Below are 21,898 nucleotides of genomic sequence, written 5' to 3' on the forward strand. Positions count from 1 at the left end.
GTATGCTCAGAGTAAGATCAGTATGAATAAATATACGGGTAAATATAGACTACCTTCAAAATATAATAGGTATAATATAAACAATTGGCACATTGAGGAAGCTAATGAGACAGGAATAGCTATAGTCATCACATAATGTTAAGTGCACATGGGCTAAACAGTGACAAAAATATAAACAGGAGAAGTAAACAAAATGGTAGTTCTAGGAAACAGAGGGATAGATTACAAGTTGTGTGGTATAATGTACCATACAGGTTGCATCCAAGAAAATTCTTCATGGTCTTGGAGAAATACTTCTCACCATCAAGTTGATATCAGAAATTGCTAGATAAGCATTCAGTTAAGTTTGCGTATTCAACCACTAGTACCAAGTGCAAATCATAACCTCACAGAATGCTTGAAAAGTAAGAGAGCTCATGTATAATGATTTGGCGTTAAATGATAATCAAGGAGAGTGAGTTGAAGGAAAGCTTTAGACAAGAATAACTCAGAAGAACACAGTTAGTTATGAAGCATAGATCCAATGGATACATGGGCTGTCTCCTTAATGTGATATGGTGCAGGTATAACTAGATGGACAAAGAACAAGCTAGAAGAAATGGATAGAAAGATCAAATAAGTAATAAAATGAACAGGGAACTGTATCCTTAAAGTGATTTCAAAAGATTGTATATGTCTCGAAACAAGGGAAGAAGAGAACTCATAGGATACAAAAGCTGTGTTGCTAATGAATTTTGGAATGGTATGTGAAACACAGATTCAACCTTTGGTTGTTGTGATTAGAAATAGCAACACACCCAAAAGAGTGAACAACTGGAAAGTGAGAGTGATGCATAGGCAATACCTCAAAGAAATGGAAGGGAAGGACAAGACCAACTCCTGGAGGTGGCTAAAGAAAAGTGATCTGAAAGGATGCACTGAAGCATTAACCTACAGCACTAAGGAACAAGCTTTGAGAACTAATTACACCAAGTCCCAATATAAGAGTATTGAATTTCCTGTTTGTAAGATGTGTGACATCAAAAATAAAAGTCTCATATATTGTGAGTGAGTGTAGCAAATTGGCTCAAAAGGAATACAAAAGGAGGCATGAATACATAGCTAGGTATATTCACTGGAGATTATGGGAGAAGTATAGTCTTGAAGGGTCATTAAAAATGTATGAGTATAAGCCAGAAGGTGTCACCAAGAAAAAAGAGTATAAGATTTTGTGGGATTTTAAATTCAGTATGATTCAGTGATTGATACTCGAAGAGCAGACATTGTTGTAGTTGATAAAATGACAAGGGAAGCCAAAATCATTGATATTGTCATACCTGGTGATGTATGAGTGGATGATAAAGAACTGAAAAAGACTGTGAAGTACAAGCCACTAAAAGATGAGATACCATGTATGTGAGCAATGAAGAATGTAACTGTCATCCCAGTAGTTTTAGGGACAGTAGGAGCATTAACAACCACGTTGGAGAAATTGGAATTGACATGAGGATAGAACATATTCAGAAAACTGCTTTCTTGGGGACAATGAAGATTTTGAGACTGGTACTTGTTAAGTATCTTGGAAGAAGACCCTGTGAGATCCTTGACAACAGGTTGTTGTTTGCTCTTACAGAATTAGCCAGAGCAAGTGAGTGAGGGCACTGAGAAGTGTAAATACAATAACAGCAATAATAACAATAATAGTAATTATAATGACAACAATAACAATAATATTGGTTTCAAATTTTGGCACAAAGCCAGTGATTTCAGGGAAGGGGTAAGCCAATTACATCTACCCCAGTACTCAACTGGTACTTATTTTACCAACCCTGAAAGGAAGTACAGTTGACCTTGGCAGAATTTCAACTCAGAATGTAATGACAGATGAATTGCTGCTAAGCAATTTGCCTGACATACGAATGATTCTGCCAGCTCACTGCCTTAAGAATAATAATATTAGTGGTAGTAACAATGTTAATTTTAAAAGAAAAAATATGAATAACAATACATATAATACAACTCTTAATAATAAGAGTAATAATAACAGAAGTTGTAGAGTCAATAATAGTAATCGTTTCTACTAAATCACAAGGCTTGAAATTTGTGGGGAGGGGACTAGTTGATTACATCAACCTCAGGTTTCACTGGTAATTAATTTATTGACCCCAAAAGGATGAAAGGTTAAGTCGACCTTGGCAGAATTTGAACTCAGAATGTAGCGATGGGCAAAATATAACTAAGTATTTTGTCTAATGTACTAATGATTCTGCCAGCTGCTGCCTTATTGATAAAAATAGTAATATTAATAATAATGGAATCTTCCCTCAAAGACAATGTTCAGTTTTTGCTGAATGACCTGCACAAATGATTTGTTTATAGTGATAAAATCTATGTACTGTACATTAGCTCTCTCCATCAAACTGACATTGCCTATACAGGAGCAAAAGTGTGCCACATTGTCAGATGTTGAAATAATCAGAGAGCAATGTGAAATGAAGTGTCTTGCTCAAGAACACAACACATCGCTCAGTCCAGGAATCAAATTCATGATCTAGTAATTATGAGTGCAATACCAAAACTACTAGGCCATGTGCCTTCACAATAGTAGTAATGATAATAGTAACAGTAGTCACAATGTTAAAAGTAATCGTAATAATAATTCTAATCTTGGAGACCCTAAAAAAATGTTCATTTGATAGACAATGCCTTAGGAAAAAAACTAGTTTACAGATACTCAGTAGATACAGGTAAACTAATTCTTATTACATAGGTTCTTGTATAACCAGTTTCAAATCTTGATTATATAACATCTCTTCTTTTAAATATAGGAATATGGAAAATCTTGAGCTCATTTAGTTTATTTGCAAACTAAAATATAGTAACACAAAATATGATATCAAATGGCCAATAGTAAGCAGCATGCTACCTTATGATGTTGGAAAGGCAACATATGACTTTTGCCTTGAACAATCACTGTTTATCCTTACATCAGAGTTTAATATTTTGAACAAGAGACATGAGCTTGTATTAAAAGGTAAGCATTTACTGTAAAAACCTTCAAATCATTCCCTTGAAAATTATTCACTTAGAAATGATAACTTCCACCTACCTAGCTGGTTCAATATTTTAGTGTTAGAAACATATTTAACTAATTTTATTTATAAATGTTTCTCAACTCATTCTTCTGACATGACTTTATAAGGAGATATTCAATTTCAATTCCCTTTTTCCATATCACTCATTTGTCTTATATTTGATCTTTTGTATTAATTTTCAGTCTGTTATGAGCTATATTTCTAGTTTTCTTCCTGTTACAATATTGTATCAAGTTTTACTACCTTTATTATTTACTGAAAGCTGATTTTCTTCAGCAAATCCTCAGTCTGCCTACTGTTTTTTGTATAACTTATAACTTCTTCCCTCCACTAGCATTTTAAAATCTAGTAGTAAACTTCAATATATAATACACTCTCTTGTGATATACATAGCAACTCTAAAAGAGGTAAAGTATCAAATTTCATTCTTTTTCATGATCATATCTACTATTCTTTGATTCTTGCTACTACTACTATTCCCCTTCTTTGTTTTGCCAGTGTAGTACTGGTCAGTTACTTGCTTAAAATGGATGACCTAGTTTTCATATAATACCATCTTGAACAAACTCCTTTCTGTTGGCATTCACTTCATTTTGGCTCTGAGAAGAATAAGGGAGAGTGATTGTCCTCTATTTTTCAGATGGTTGACTATGGATCAATCAATAGAACTAAATCCCTGCAATACTTAGTGTAACATTTATAAGCCTTCAATAAATGAATAAAATCAAATATGTGTGTGTACTGTTAATACAATATATATGTATTCACTGGCCAAAGTTCATCAGTGAGACATGAAATGACAGAAACTTGGATTCGTGGAGTGTTTTTTTTAATGTTTAATTCATGCATATATTCAAATGATGAAAACAGATGTTTTTGCATGATGTAATAACTCTATTCATCTGTTGTTATTTGCTTATATATATATATATATATATATATATATATACACACACACACACACACATATACATACATATATACACACAGGGCATTTCAAAAAATTTGATATCATTTCACAATCTAATAACTTTGCCAGTTCTTGTTCAAATGACTTCAAATTTTACCAGCATGTGTAGAAACAGGTCAAAATTTTATGTTTACTGTTTGATATGTGTATCTTTTCAGGTATAGAAATGGCATTCATTGGAAGAGAAAAGGCATTGTGCAGTGTGCACTTGTGAGTGAGTTCTCAAAAACTCACCAACGCCAATGCAGATTTGGACATGGCACAAAAAATTCAAAGAGGAAGGCTGTCTGTGCAGGGCAAAAGGATCTGGATGAACGACACTAACATTGGAAGAGACAGTCCACCCCAAGAAGTCCATAACAAGAACAAGTCTGGAAACCCAGATTCCTCTAATGGTAGTTTGGCGCGCCCTGAGGAAATGCTTGCTAAAGAAACCTTACAAGCTGCAGCTTGTTCAGGCCATAACGGCAGATGACAAGTGAAAGTGCAAACATGGGGCTATGTGAAGGGCCTGGTCTATGTCCCCCCTCTTCCTGCCAACCTAGAGGAACTTAAGCAGAGAATCACTACCGCACCGGAGACTGTTACCCAAGACATGCAGCGTGTTTGGGAAGAGCTGCACTACTGGCTTGACGTGTGGCATATCCCAGGTGGTGCGCAATATTCAACATTTGTGAAATCATTCATGGAATACACATACTTTTGAATTTCTCATTCAAATTTGGAGGAATAAATCTTATGTTGCTCAACATTAAGCCTGTTTAGTTTCATTTACTTTGACTATGTAGTTTCTGTGATATTTACATCTCAAATGAATCAAAATTTTTGAACACACTGTATATCTGTATTGTATACAAACACACACACACACACACACACACACACACATATAAATGTATATATATATATATATATATATATATATATATATACACCTGTATATATATGTATATAAATGTGTATATGTGTGAGTGTGTGTATATATATATATATATATATATATATATATACATGCAGATATATATAAAAGGGAGTACTTTTGATGAAAAATTGTGCAATTTGCTTTAAAGAGATTTATGTAAGGCTTGGACAATGTGAGAAGAAAATTACAAGAATGTATATACATACACACGCACATATATGTAGATATACATGAATGTGTGTGTGTGTGTGTGCTTGTGTGTATGTGCATACAAGAATATACATATATTCAAGGTCCAAGAGTTTTATATATTAGCACTTATCAAACTCTTGTGGTAAATAATACAGTAATTTTATGTTCTAACCTAACATTCACTTTTATGTGGAGAGATAAATGTTACCTTTTGGTATTAATACTGCTTCTGTTGCAATTGATTATTTTTTAATAAATCCAGTGCTTGAAAGACGCTATGACTATATATATTGCTGATGGAAAAATTACTCCTATCTCTAGCTGTGGACATCTACCACTGACAAATTTCAAAAAGAAAACAAAAAAGTTGTGCAACTGCAGCAGGGAAGGATGTTTATAAGCCATTAAAAAAAAACACAAAAAACTGTTAGATTCACTTCAACATTTAAATTTAATTTGTCAAAATATTTTCATCGCTTTCAGTCTGTGACCCGTTCACTGACAAAATTCCATGCTACATCTGAGAAAGTAACAGTCAGTTCATGATATGTATATGTGCATGTAAGTATGTGTGTATGCATATGTGTACATGTGTGTGCATGCCTATATGCATATATGTATGTACTTATGTATGTGAGTATTTAGGTACGTAAGTGTGTAGACGTGTCTGTGTGTGTGTGTATGTGTATGTACATGTCAACGTATGTTCATGTATTGATATGTGTGTCTGTTCAAGTTGGATATATGACTGTTACTCTGTCGAAGGTTGTATACATATAAATATGTACATGTGTGTGTCCCTCTCACCACCGTCTAACGGTGAATGGATACAATGTCTTAGATACATACATGCAAATATAAGCCTACCTACACATATGTACAAGTACACACAATCATATAAACACTTATACACTCACATATATATATATAATCTTAAAGTATACACATATATATATGCTTATCCATCTACACATAAATGTCACTATTTTCGCAGACAATGGTTAAAATTCAAAAAAAATTTTTTTAATACATAGACATAAACATATATGTGCATATATATACATATATGTATAATATACACATATATCTACACACAGAATCATAGTGCATGCATGTACACACTCATATATACTCACATACACTAAAATACGCATACACCTACACATACGTACATACATATTAATCTAAGTACACTCATACAATTATATATATAAAAAAGTTGTAGTTTACCATATATTTTTATTTTTCGGAACTATGACCCCTTCTTCAGGACAAGTGGAAAAGCAAGGAATAGAAAAGGTCATTGCTCAGATGTGTGGGAAGGAGGTGGGTGACGTGCAGACCACATGTGTTGCTACAGTAACCAGTTTGTCTCATGTTACTCCTTCCTGTTGTTTATGGTTGATCTTTGTTGATAAAGTAGATCTCCATAATTCTGAGATTAGCTCTGTTGCATTGAATGGCCTTGATGGATAGCTTGAAATTCTGGGTCTGGTTTTGAAGTGCTTGGGCACTATGTTCTTTTATTCAAATGTGCAATTTCCTGGTGGTGTTCCCAGTGGGGAATCTTATGAGAGCATCACTAGAAAATTGCACATTCAAACAAAGCAGACTGGTTACTATAGCAATGCCAGTCTGTACATGTCACCTTCCTCTTTCCTTACACAACTGAACAATGACCTTTTCCATCCCTTGCTTTCCCCAATGCCCAGAAGGAGTCATAACCCTGAAATATAAGGTAAACTACAACTTTGTTATGTTTTCTTATTGTAGTTTACTTTATATCTTCTTGTATTGTTCCAGCCTTACACAACAAATCACTTTAATATATGTATATATGCATATATCTATATATATGTATGTATACATAGCTGATATCAAGAATTTTATAAACTTTTGGGAGAACATAAAATAATTTTTCTTCAGAATAGCATCTCTGAAAGCATTCATATAAGACAATAGCATATAAATCATTTCGTATAGGAAATGTTGAAGGCTGCCACATGTAACTGAAGTTTACATGAGCATGCTGATTTGGAAAAGACAGAGAAAAATCAATGGGAGATAATGGACTGCACATCAACTACTGGCAATTTATGATGAATATTGAAAATTTCATAAACCATCTTTGAAATAGGTTATGGTCTGTCTGGTGGTTTATTTTGGCTATGATGTATTTTGTAAAAAGTGAACAGTATGAAAAAATTTTGCTTTTGGTATTCATACAGTTTCTGGAGAGACTTATGATGAAGTTTTTCAAGTAAACATATGAAACATTTTTTGACCCATTAATATAAGGTGTAGTCTTAGAAAGGATTTTCCATTTGATGTTATAGTAGAAGTCTGCATCCTTAAACCACTGGATTAGTGCCAAGAGGTATGACTCTTCTCAGGTTACCTAGAGGTTGAATGATGGTTAATGTATTTGGAGATGAGTTTTTGTTCTAGGGATCCTACACGTCTGGGTAAGATATATATATATATATATATATATATATATATATATATATATATATACACATACATGTGTATACATATATGTATATACATATACATGCATACACACATATGTATATATATATATATATATATATATATATATATATATATATATATATTCCAAATATGAGTATATGTATATTTTCATTAATATTTAGCAGAAGCAACAAAGTGACTCAAGCTCTGAGAGTGTTGTGTGTTGGCACTTAGCAAAATGCCAAAGCATGAAACTCTGTTGCTTCTGCTAGATATTAATAAAAGTATGTATAATACTTAGTAATGACAGAAGCCGTATTAATACTAAAAGGTAATATTTATCGCCACTTAAAAGAGTGGATGTTGGGTTAGAACACAAAATACTGCATTATTAACCATGAGCAAACTTCTCATAAGGACTTACTGTGCATATAAATACTGATGTTTATATTGCTAATGAGAGATAATCATCTGCTACCACCACTGGAAGAACCAAATTATGTGATTTAAGCTTTCCCTGGTCTTGTCAATAGTAGATGCCCACACCAAGAGATAGTGATTTTTCCATCAGCGATATAGAGACATAATGTCTTTTAGGCACTGGTGTCACAGATAGCTGGTGGACTTAATAAAAGATAATTAATAGCAACAGAAGCAGTATTAATACAAAATGGTAACATTTATCTCTCCACATAAAAGTGGACGTTGGGTTAGAACATAAAATTGCTGTATTATTTACCACAAGAGTTTGATAAGTGCTAACATATAAAACTTTTGGACCTTGAGTCATTCTGTTGCTTCTGCTAAAAATTAATAAAAATATGTGTATGTGTGTGTGTGTATATATATATATATATATATATATATATATAGACACACACGCACACATATTCATGTATATCTACATGTGTGTGCATGTACATTCTTGTAATTCTTGTATGTATATATATATATATATATATATATATATATATATATATATATATCAGCAATGCATTTCTGCTTCTTGCAAGGCATTTGGACTTAGCATTGGCCTGGACAAGACTTGTAATGTTCCAGCCTGCACCAGGAAATCCATATGTGAAACCAGCTATCTTGGTTGAAGGAACAATTCTGAAGGTAGTAGACAAGTTTGTCTACCTGGGCAGCACACTCAGCCATTCTTGCTCCCTGGATGAGGAAATATCTTTCAGGTTGCAGAGAGCAACTAATTCCTTCCAGTCTCTTCAGTCTCATGTCTGGTCCCAGCTTGGCATAGCAAGGCAAACAAAAGTTGCTGTGTACCGTGCAAGTGTACTGACATCGCTCCTCTACTCATGTGAGACATGGACTCTGTACAAATGTCAGGTAAGGGTCCTTGAACACTTTCATCAGAGATGTCTCAGACACATTCTCAATGTTGGCTGGACCTCAAAAATTCCAGACACACAGGTCCTGAGGACAGCTGATATCTTGAGTATTGAGGCAATGGTGCACAAGCAACAGTTGCGTTGCGTTGAACTGGACACCTTATTAGAATGAAGGATAGCAGGATTCCTAAGCAGATGCTATATGGAGAACTTGTGAATTGAAGGAGACTCCGGCAGAAACCAAGGCTGCGATTTAAGGACTGTGTCAAGTCCTCATTAAAGGTCTGTGACATGCAGGACACTGACTGGGAGAACAATGCCTGTCATTGCCACAGATGGAGGAAGCAGGTTAAGGAAGGGATCGACACTTTTGAGAGAGCTGCGTGAAAGCACACAGCTCGTATAGTGAATGGGCAAAGCTTGGTCTGCAATGTTTGCTGTCGTGTATGCTTGTCAAGAATAGGGCTCATTAGCCACCAACGGAGCCGCAAATACAAAATATAAGTTAGTCCTACAGCGCACAATGTTCCTGAAGGTCGGCAATGGTCTTCCTCGGTCACGAGTGGATGGCCATCATCATATGTATATATATAATAATAATAATACAAATGATATGTGAGCATATATACATAAAATGTATATCTGTCTATATAATATGTATGCATATATGTATGTCAGTATGTATATATTGTCTTTTATTTTTCTCTTGAAGTTGTTTCAGTTGTTAAACTGTGGCCATGCTGGGGCACCATCTTGAGGAATTTTAGTTGACTAAATCAAGACCAGTACCTTTTTCTTTCTTTTGTAAGCCTGGTACTTATTCTATCAGTCACTTTTGCCAGACCACTAAGTTATGGGGATGTAAACACAACCAACACTGGTTGTCAGACAGGATGGTACACACACACACACTCACATATATATATATATATATATATATATATATATATATATATATATATATATATATATTTATATAACATACACACAATGGGTTTCTCTCAGTTTCTGTCTACCAGATTTACTTGCAATGCTTTGGTTGGCCTAAGGCTATAGTAGAAGACACTTGCCCAAGGAGTCATGCAGTGGGACTGAACCCAGAGTCATATGGTTGGGAAGAAAACTTCTTATCACACAGCCACGCCTGTGCCTTATGTATCAAAACAGGAAATTGGAAAAATGTCTGGAATTAATTATTCCCCCATTACATGTATTTCATTTTCTAATAGGAGTTACAAAGCTGTACATGCACAAGAAACATGTATAATATCTCCTATCAAAAATTCTTCAGACAGAGAACCTATCTGAAGAATTTTTAATAATTGATATTTTGCATGCTTCTTCTACATGTACAACTTTGTAACTCCTATTAGAAAATGAAATACATGTGATGGGAAATAATTAATGCCAGACATTTTTCCAATCTCCCATTTTGATATGTAATTACTCTGCGAAAACTTTTTTCCAGGATTTTTCAACTCTTATACATACCTCACTCAAGTACAACAATTACATACAATTTTTGGAGCACTAGAATATGCAGAGGTGTTTCATGAGGACACAGCTTGGAGTATAACCCTATCGATAGATAAATAGACAGAAAGTCAGACCGATAGATAGAGAGATATACGCACAAACAGTGAAGGCTTGTGGCCAAATAGTTGTTGCACTCATGGTTGCAAGCTCATGATTTCTTTTTTTCCTGGACCAAGTGGTGTATTGTATTCAGGAATTGAAACCACAATATTGTGATTGTGTGTGCAACACTAGGTCATGCACCTTTACATATAAATGTATAAACATAGATACATACATACACATCTGTGTGTGTTTGCAAGTGTGTGTATATGTACACACACACACACATATAGTTATCAATCTCTCTCTCTCTCTCAAACATTATATATATATATATATATATATATATATATATATATAGTTATTTATCAATCTATATACATATCTATATATACACACACACACTTATAAATCTATGCATACATATACTTTATATAGCTATGCATATACACATAATATATACACACAAACGCAATGGTGTTCAGGCTAAATTTGGCAATTTTTAATGACTCTTTTCTATCAGGGACTGATTGATGTACTGGTGAATAGTCAATGGCATTAGAGAGCATGATGATTGAAATTGTAACTGAGAGGAAAAGTTAGCTAACCTGGAGGACTGAAAGCCATCTGAATAATGGAAAAGAGTTACCTGTATCATGATAATTTATGCCAGGTATCAAAATGGTAGGCTGCAAGATGTGACATGGACATCATGGAAACCAAGTACCCCTAAACTGTGATGGTTTTTCGGTATATCTCTTGTGAGGGTGATGTTATGCGACCCTACATTTTTGAACAAGGCCGTAGACTCAATTCAGGTGGCTATGTGTAGTAACTGGAGACTGTGGTCAAACCTTGGCCGGAGATGATTTCTGCTGGAAGGCTAGCAAGATTCAGCTCGAAACCATACCTCTGGTAAGTTTCAGAAGTAATTGTTAAAGAATTTCTATCACTTCAGCAGCCTCAATTTCTGGCCACTTAATTCTCTTGATTGTAATGTTGGGCATGGTTGAAAAATATACCAACCATTCTACTTGCAACACAAAAACCAAACTGGTGGCCAAGATCAAAATGTTTGCAAATCTCAGAGACACAGTGAAGAATGCATGCACCAGGTTCTGGAGCTATCTTGAGGTTGTAATGGAAGGTGAGGACAGTTATTTTGAGTAAACTGTCACCTCCCAGAAATAATCTAGTTGATATATTTTGATTTAAAATTTTTTTTTCATCAAACTGTCAAATTTGGCCTGAACACACATATACCTCACTCTTTTTTGTGTGTGTGTGTGTGTGTGTGTGTGTGTACATACACACAAACACACACACTTACTTATAAATATATGAACCATAAGGAAATAGAAATGCTTCCACAATTGTAATAATGTACCCAGTGTTTCTACTTTGAAATTAAATATGTTGGATGGTGAACCATGATACTGATGGGATTAAGAGCTGTTGCTTTTTTTGAACCATTTTAAATCCAACTAAATTTAGCATGTGAGTGAGGGCAGTGAATCATGTAAATGAGTGAAAATTACAAAGTTGATGAATATGAAGGGAAGAAAAATCATGGAATAGAAAAAGAAAAAAAAATACTTTGTATATTCAAGATGTATATGCATTTATGCCTCTCTAGAAAGTTGATAAAAATCACCACAATGAATGAAATATTTCAATGTTAACATATTGAAAATTCACTAAGAAACACACACACACACACACACACACAAAGAAAAAAACTAACTGAAAAGAACACATGGAAAAGAAAATTTGTAAATATTCTTAAAAATCTTATTGGCTTTTTTTTTCAACATTTAATGGAAATTAATTCTACAAACATGTTTGGAGAAGAAAAAAGCATGTCTTATATATGTGTATACATACACAGACACAATGCATACCACGCATATATATATATATATATATATATATATATAGGATGTGAGGGTTTGGTTTTTGTTTAAGTATATTTCAACCTGTACAAATTTTGTCAAGGAAGTACAGAGATTTCAGGTGAAACCTTGTTTCATAGCAATAAGTTCATTGCACAGCAGATGTTGTTACAAATCACAGTGCTTTGGTTTATAAGGGGAAAAAAAAACAACAAAAAACAAAAAAAAAAAACAAGTGGTATAACAAATGAAATGAAATAATTTGTAGATAAAGAAAATTACTTTCATAGAAAAAAAAAAAAAACAAATAAAAAGAAACAGTGCATCCTTTTATGATAATTCTAGAGTATTTGAAAAACATTACTCAGTTTTACCTAAGTCATAAATAGGTTCTCCCTGAGATGAAAAATACCAAATACCAACACACATTGAATAAAAATATCCATCTTAGAAACAAATTCATGGTCACATCAAAGAAATAACATGAAGAAAGTAAGGAAAGAAATAATTGTAGGAATTTCTAACAGATGATAGTTAACTGATTGTTGTGGTATATGTAGTTTGTTCTATTGCAGAATAGCAAAATGTGAAATAGAGATAAACCAGCATAATAATAGATTGGGGGGGGGGTAGCTAATTTAGAGTTGACTTTAAATTTATTCACCAGTTAGAACAATTTTTTGCTCATCAATAGAAAAAAAAAAAGAAAAATGAAAAAAAAAAAGAAAATGGAAAAAAAAAAGTGTTTATCTCTCTTCAGTTGTCATTTTGTATTATATAAACTGTCCAGAATCCAAAATGTTTAGTATTCTTTAAAAATTCAAACATTTATGAAATAAATTTGATACAAATATTCAATCTGTAGAATCTCTGTAAAATAAGAGAAGTAATATTTCCTGGAAAATAGGAATGTCTTCAACACTTGACAAATTTTCAAATTTTTTGACACTTAAAACCATTTTGTACATAGGCTTAAGGCCAATTTTTATAGGTAAGGGTAAAGATGGTTGCATTAATCTCAGTATATCACTGGTATTTGATTTAATCAGCTATGGTAGAATTAAAAACAAAGCTGAAGTTGAGAAGATTTGAATTCAGCAATGAGCAAGGAAACTAAAAGGAACACAGCATTTAATCAAGCAATTGACTGACTCAAACATCTCCACCTTCTTATTTGATATCTGAACATAACAAATAAGTGACCAAACATTTTAAGGATCAGAGGGGTCAAAATGGTTTATATAATCTGAAATAATTAAAACAGAAAATGCAAAGGCAGTGTGATTTAGATGTAAAATGTCTGGTTAGGTATATGTGCAGACAATACCTTACAGCACTTAAGAAAATTTATAATTAAAAGTTTAAATGAACAACATTACTTACTACTTCAAAATTGAATAAATTAATACAAGAAACTTCCCAAATTAAATTACAAATATATATTGATAGGAATATTACCAAAAGTTTTAAAGGCACAAAACATATCTTGATAATTTAGACATTTCAGTATTAAAGTATCCAAATGATGAGATGTGTTTTTGTGCCTGTAAAGCTTTTAACTATGAAAATCTGAGTTAAACTGTAAATATAAATATTCAGCCTACACAATATGTGTTGCCTACTCATTTCTTTTAATTGTTAATCTTCTATAGAAAATCTGTAGAGATTATCATTCAATTATATAGCATCCTCTATGTGCACACAACACACACATTTGTGTGTGTATGTGTGTGTGTACGTGTACATATGCATGACCTATATTTATTGAAATAGATACCCTGAATATTTAATCACTACTTAAAAAGATATTTCAAATATAATGATGTGTGAGCTTCCCAGGTCAAGCCATGTTACTCAAAAATAGTCTTTAGAATATAAAAATTACCAGCTTTCTAGTTTTCATACAATAATAACAACAGCAGCAACAATAATAAGAAAACAACAACAATCACTACCACTGTTATAATGGTAATCAAAGCAAAAATAGAAATAACAAATATCTTGTATTTTCAAACTACCAACATCTCATTTCAGAGATATTCTTAGAAGGATTTAACTGAATTGTTGAATAATAAATCTTAGTTACTTAAAATTCATAGGAAATAATATATTTCCTCTCTGAGTTCTTTAGTTCTTTTGTATTGAAAGGGGTTCACATGTACAAAGGAAAATAATGCATTTTACAATGAATATATAAGAAAGTGTTGACTGAAACTTCATATTCTTATGTCCAATTTCAATCAAAACTATTTGTGGCTTAGAATGAATGAGAAAAATAACAAGTGTTTAATATTTCTTGCTACACCTTTTCCAGAGAAACTCAATATAAAAATTTATTCAAGTGAAAAGGCATATCAAGAAACCAATGATACAGTTTTATAATTTTATGGAATATTTTATCCATCTGCCTTCTGTGGGTTTGTCAGAAAAGTAATTTATAAAAAGAAAGCACTCCATAATATTTTAAAATGCACATTAACAATGATTAAAAAAAAAAAAAGTATAATTCAATAGTTTAAGAATTATGAAATACAGAGAAGTATATCATAACTGACATGCATTTTTTTACGATTTTAAAGTATCTGCCTGCAAAGGTAGTAACAAGAGGTTAGATGAGGATTAAGTAAGTAGGAAATTTTAGTGTTCAATTTTATTACTTGATGATCATCTGGTTTCAGATAGGTTCTACAAGTATTAACCATCTATTACCCAATAAAGCCAATATTATTGCTCACTTAGCAGTATATAGTTCAATCTTGCAATACCTTCTGTGATTAAACACTATGTTTATAATTACTTTCAATTTACAGAAATCTGCTAGAAATGAAAATGCAATATATAGGAGAGAAGAATAATTTCTAAAGTATTATTTGAAATGGTAAGAAATAAGTTTTGAAAACTTGTAGAAACAGAACAACTTTCAAATATGAAATCAATAAACAAGAGCAGAAAGTGGAGCATGTAACGTAGCAACAATGGGGAGGAATTTATATACTGACATAGGGTTGGATAAATTAAATAGAGCCAGCCCACTGATTTTGGTTTACACATATATATCTTGACACAAAAATGAAATAGACCTGGAATAAAAAAATATGGGGGAAGGGTCAATAATATAAACAGGATTGGATTTAGTTTCTTAGCTTTTTAAAAACAGCTTGTTTTTATTTGGGGAGGGGGATTCAGGAAATACTTATAAATTTGCTAAATTCATTTTTCCATTGGGGAAAGGAAATGTGAAGAAATTGTCTTCAGACATTAAAAATATGACAGGTAGAAATTAAAGGAAACAATAAAAATGTGAATATTCTAGTGGTATAATTATTTTTAGATGAAAAACTTTTAAATCTTCATGTTTCTGTTACAAGAACTTCAATAAAAAAAAATTTGTTGAAAGGCAAGAGAAAGGAATATTGGCAAAAAAGCACCTAAAAATTTTGTTCTTTGATGAAAGAAAAATTCAACTCAAAGATTATGTTGAAATGTACAAAATGTGCTGGCTGATGGAATAAAAACAGTGGGAGGGAGAAAAAATACCAAAAAACAGCAAAAGATCGCTAAGGGTCTTTTTAATCTTCAATAATTATATAGCAGCTGATGTTAGAAAATTACTAAAAAATACCGCTTCCAAAGCATTCAGCATGTAGTCTGCAATGAAGTGTCAAGATGGAATTTGACAGCCTGGTAAACTTACCTCAACTGGATAAGCATGCGATTCTTCATGGTTCAAATTAGCCCTAGGTAGCCGGTCACGTGAAGTAAGCAGTGGGATTGAGCTGCTCCCAGATACTGTTGGGAGCCCTGCTCTGGTGCTAACACTGCTTGTGCTGGCCCGGGAGTCAGCACTAGATTTCACAGGAGACTGATAAACACTTGCTGAAGAAGATTTGGTTTGCATAAAAGATTCTTTTTGTTCATTGCTTGTAAATTTTGTAGCTACTGTAGGAGACTTACTATAACCTGGGTAATGGAAGCGTGGTGGCTGGATTGTGGGTGGTGGAGTTGTCCAGTCAGATGACAAAGTTCGAAAAGATGGAGATGTGCAAGCAGAAGAAATATTTGGTGAGTGTGACGAGTGTCTGATGGTTTGGAGAGCTGGGGAGGCCTGTTGATTGGTAACAGTAGTAGTAGTAGAAGTAATAGTAGCAGTAGGAACTGTAGAAGTTGATATAGAAGGCTTGTATAAATGAGGAGTTGCAGAAGCAGGCTCTGCATGAATGCTGCTTGGTTCTTTAAGAACCATAGGCTGATTGTTGTAGCCAGATGAAACTGATGGCAAAGATATATCTGCAGCAGGCTGTGATGTCCAAGTGATACGTGGTTGTGTCATTTGTGGTAACTTCTGTACCGATCCAGTGCTTTCCATGCTCACATTCGCACCTTTGGGAACTACTCTTTCACGGTAGACAACAAGTTTTATTTCTTTATCACTTCCTGTCAGCAAGGCTACAGCTTGGTCATGGCGTGCATCTTGCATATCAATACCATTGATCTGGAAATGAATAAATATTTCTCAGTGATGCAGAAAAGAAAGAAAAAAGAAAAAGATATAGAAAAACCTTTGAAACTTCAAATTATTCAAAATGTAGTACATGTGCAGGTATATTAAACACCAGGAATGTACAGAAAATGTCCAGTAGGGATCCTTAGAGGTAGTAGACAGTTTGCCTTACTTAGGTGATCAAGTTATTATTGGAGGAGTAGTTCTGAAAGTGTAGCTGGATAAGTTCAGAGAGCTACTACCTCTGTTAGTAACAAAGGGCCTCTCCCTCAGAGTAAAAGTAAGATTGTATGATGCCTGTGTATGAACAGCTATGCTACATGGCAGTGAGACATGGGCTGTGACTACTGTGGACATGAAATGACATCAGTATGCTGAAAGAAATGATACCAGTATGCTCAGTGTACGTGTATGACAGAGTGTACGTGATTTGAGTGATAAACTGGGTATAAGAGGCATCAGATGTAGTGTGTAGAAGACTGCACTGGTATGCTCATGTGATACATATAAATGAGGACAGCTGCATCAAGAAGTGTGGATAGAACATGTGGAAGGGGTAGACCCAGGAAGATGTGGGATATGGTGAGAAAAGATCTTCAGATGTTGGGCCTCACAGAGAAGACAAGGGGCCAAGACATCTGGCAGTTTGCTGTGCTTGAGAAGACACATCAAGTTAAGTAAAATCATGACTTTCCATGCATACAGGCATGTTCTCTATATCTCTCTCTCTCAGCCAAGAGCTCCTAGTCATGTTAGCTCATGGGTGCTGGTGCTACATAAAAGCACTCATGCTGGTGTCATATAAAAGCACTGTGCCAGTGCCACATGAAAGCACCTAGTACACTGTAAAGTGATTGGCATTAGGAAGGGTATCCAGCTGTAGAAACCATGCCAAAATAGACAAATAAGGCTCCTGTCAAACTGTCTAGCCCATGCCATCATGGAAAGTAGATGATGATGATGATTCTTTGGATTTGTTGAAATTCTATAAAATTATTTTGTTTGACAGTTCTGACTGTTTAGCATTGAAGTGAGTTGAGATTGACAAAAATATTTTAAAATTTCTAATATACATTAAATTCATAGTTGAAGCATCATGTTGTCAATTTGGATATTACTTACTGACTGACTTTAATCTCTTTAAAACAAGCTTATATTCATTTTCCAATAAACTTGCAAATTTTCATAGCTACATGTAATTTCATTTTTTACCACTCAACTATAAATAAATATTGGATATTGTTATACAGCTAACCTTTGTGTGTGAGTGTGTGTGCACACTTGCATGCACATGTGTGTGAGAAAGCAAAAGAGGGTGTGTATACACATACACAAGTATACATAAAAATACAGATATGGTAATTCAACACAAAATGAAAACAACTGGATGATCATACAAGCATCATAACACACAGAAAAAGATTGTAACAGTATAAGCAAAAGAAAGAGTGCAAAGGGAAAATTTTACCGAGAGGATGCGATCTCCCACGAACAAATTTCCATCCCTGTGGGCAGCAGCTCCATCAATAATCCGTGAAATATAGATAGCCTAAAAGGAAATCAAATATACTGATTAGTATAGATTTACAACTAAAGAGGACATGTTGATAGACAAATAGATCTGTAGTATGTGTAGTTAAGGTGTATGTGTATTAACATATGTATGTGTGGGTGCATGAATGAGATATACACTGAGTGTGTGCATGCACATGTGCATACTCACATATATATATGTATGCATATGAGAATGTGTAAGTGAGCATACTAATATGAGTACATTTGTGCATGCAGTTCTATGAATGTAAAATATCATTTCAGCAGATACATATGCTTATACGTAAGTTTGGATAAATATACATATATGTACTGATCCAGTATTCTCCTCACTCACATTGGTATCTTCAGGAACTACTCTTTCACAGTAGCCAACAAATTATATTTCTTTATCACTTTTTGTCACTAAACCTACAGCTTGATCATGGCATGCATGCATATACATACATCATGCATGTACATGTTATACGTCAAGTAAGTAGCTATGGACTTACATATGTAATATATTTGTATGAAATTAAGAAAAGCCTAAACAATCAATGAAGTAAAGTAATTTCATAGCAATGTTTATACCTACCTACCTATCTACAACTCAACTCATGAGAAGTTGTTGTGCATAATGTTTTACCTTCCATTAACTAATCCTTAATTTGAATTCATACTACTGGTTACCATGTGTAATGAATTATCCATTGAAAAACAAAATGCAAAAAGAAACACTAAATCAAGTACTACTAGGAGAAAATGGATTTTCCACTGAATCACATGAACACAACTATTAATCATCATCTTGTTTACTTTGCTTGGATTTGCTTCACTGGATTATGCTGCTCATCATGGTTCTGTTTAGTGTTTGGTAGCTTAACATAGCAACATCCTGTGTCTGTACAAATTGATCAGTATATGGCTAGATAGCTGGTCCAGGCATATGCATGTGAAAGTACCCATAGGAGTGTCTCACTAATGAGTACTTGCTTAGTCTTCTAGCAAAATACTACAAAGCATAAGAGTCTCTCTCAATTGACCAGATGTGATTGCAAGAAGAATGTTGTGCAATTTTTGGTTGGATGATCTGTAACATGTGAGGTTAAGCACCATCAAACCTTATCTCCAGATGCTTGGTAAGTGTTCAAGCAGTAGAACCATACAATAGCATTGATTCCAGACACAAAAGAAACTTCTTTTAAGATCAACTGATAGTGAGGACTCTAAGATAACACTAAGGCCAAGAACTGCTCAAGCTTTTGCAAGATAAATTTTTACATCCTTTTCTTTAGATGTAATGTATATGGAAAAGTCTACAGACTTTAAAGGATTTTAATTGTGTTTATTGATTCCTTCAGATTGACTGAACTAGATGTATTAAATTTTTGAGGCACTGACATAAAGACCATATCTCCAGGGATTTTCAAGGTGATGTAGAAGATATCAGTATAATCTGCATTTGTAATTGTGGTGATAGAGCACTGAGAGCGATGGATTTTGCTGCTGAAGCAGGAGTTTTTCTTTTTTTTAACCTTTTTCAGTGGCTGTGCAAAAGACAATCAAGGCAGATGATAAATAGTAATGGTGCATCAAATTGTTGCTGAAACACACGCAACTAGAACTTCAGAAGATCTTGCAAAGAAACCAAAATGAATTCAGGAAAAGTAGGTCAATTTTAGGGAAAATCTAAATTGCCAGGAAGATTATAGACAAGTCAGTGCTAAAAATTTACAGGCAGTCTTACAGTTTGTACATTTCTGAAGACTGAGATAAAAAGAGCAAATAAAAGAGCAGAAAGAATATGAACAGTAACAGTAATGATGCTCAACATGAACACAAGAACTAAAGCTTTATCACCTGATAAAGCCACCGATTTATATTGGCATCAATGCAACTATCAATAATGTCTTGTTTTTTTTTTTGTTCGCTTTCTTTTCCCAGGTACAATTATAAGTAATTCAATGAACTCCATTACACTACAAGTACATATTTTATCAATCAAGAGGGATGATAGTCAAAGCCTAATGCAAAAAAGTAAATAATTCAGGGACATCATTTGCATAGAAAACAATAAGTTAGGTTGTGAACAGTGATGAAATAAGTTTAACTAACAACCAATTGTTTAACCAGCACATTAAACAAACTATCAATTAGTTTGTTGGTTAGATATTTAATCAATTGACTATTAATAAGTTAGTGTTAATATTCAAATGCATGGAGCATTAGAAAGCTACAGAAATAAATATGAAGTGAAGTATTAAATATGTTAACAGTTATTGGGAACTGGTTAAACCCAACTTCAGCAGTGTTTAAGTATGGAATGAGATATCATTAAAACTAAAATTCCATTAGTAATGTTTCTGTGTGTAAGTCAACAAAGAATTTTAATTTCACACTAAATATAGCAAATGGGGTGAAGCAAACTTCCTACTCACTCTTTAAAATGGAGTCCATAAGTTTTAATGACAACATAGATAGCTGAGTAAACAAAGTACCAGATTCTAACTCTCAGTAACATTGTGCTGTGTCTGTGATTATGACAGAGAGCTATAAAATTTAAACAGGTGGTACAAGGTAGAACAATCTTCCACTGAAAGCAGTAGTAGTATTGTAAAACTGATGGATCTTACAGTAGAAAGTAACAGTGAGTTCAAATCCCTCACTTGGTAACATAGCTTGGGGAGAAATGGTCAAAAGCAAGCTAATCTGAGCAAGATACACTACATACAGGTACAGGCATGGTTATAAGTAGTTTGCTTCCTAAGTGACCTTAGAATCAGTACTCAGAGGGCAGAGCTCAGGCACCAACTTGCCCCGCAGAAGCCATATGTGGAACCAACCATGACTGTCAAAGGGGATACCCTGAAAGTTGTTGATAAGTTCACGTACCTTGGCAGTACACTCTCCAGATCTGTGAACAATGACAATGGAGTTGACACATGCATCGCCAAGGGAAGCTACATGAATCAGTATTGGAAAGGAGAGGCATTAGGCTGGACACCAAGTTGACAAGCAGCTGTACTGTCTACACCACTGTACACCTGTCTTGCCCAGTTAATGAATGCCACACTGGAAAACTAAACCACTTCCACATGAACTGCCTGAGAAAATTGTTGAAAATCACCTGGCAAGACAATGTCCCATATACAGAGGTGCTCTCTTGAGCTGATCTACCAAGCATTTACACACTACTGAGGAGAGCACAAGTCAAGTGGGCAAACTATCTGATATGCAACCCCGCAAAAGATTGTTTCACAGTGAACTAGTGGAAGGCAAGTGGACAGAAAAAGTGTTTCAAGGACACACTTAAAGCTCAATGAAGAGCTTTGATATCAACCCCAACACCTGAGAAACACAAGCACAAGACTGCCCTGCCTGGCAAAGCTGAACCAACAGAGGTGCCACC

At 34.0% G+C, this 21,898-nt stretch overlaps 1 protein-coding gene across 2 annotated transcripts in view; it reads right to left on the bottom strand.

Moving 5' to 3' along the window:
- LOC106871622 (protein scribble homolog) overlaps positions 1-21,898 on the bottom strand; it is a 772,291-nt gene that overhangs the window by 338,842 nt on the left and 411,551 nt on the right. For both annotated transcript variants that reach the window (XR_016241095.1, XM_089349239.1), the window contains 2 exons: positions 18,422-18,502; positions 16,147-16,944 (listed from right to left, as the gene is read on the bottom strand). Coding sequence is in view for 1 of the 2 variants with exons in the window: in XM_089349239.1 (XP_089205365.1) it covers positions 16,147-16,944; positions 18,422-18,502 (879 nt within the window). In the remaining variant the exon portion in view is untranslated. The remainder of the gene's footprint in view (positions 1-16,146; positions 16,945-18,421; positions 18,503-21,898) is intronic.

The sequence above is a fragment of the Octopus bimaculoides genome, chromosome 3 (genome assembly GCF_046866305.1).
Source record: "Octopus bimaculoides isolate indiv1 chromosome 3, ASM4686630v1, whole genome shotgun sequence".
Lineage (NCBI taxonomy): Eukaryota > Metazoa > Mollusca > Cephalopoda > Octopoda > Octopodidae > Octopus > Octopus bimaculoides.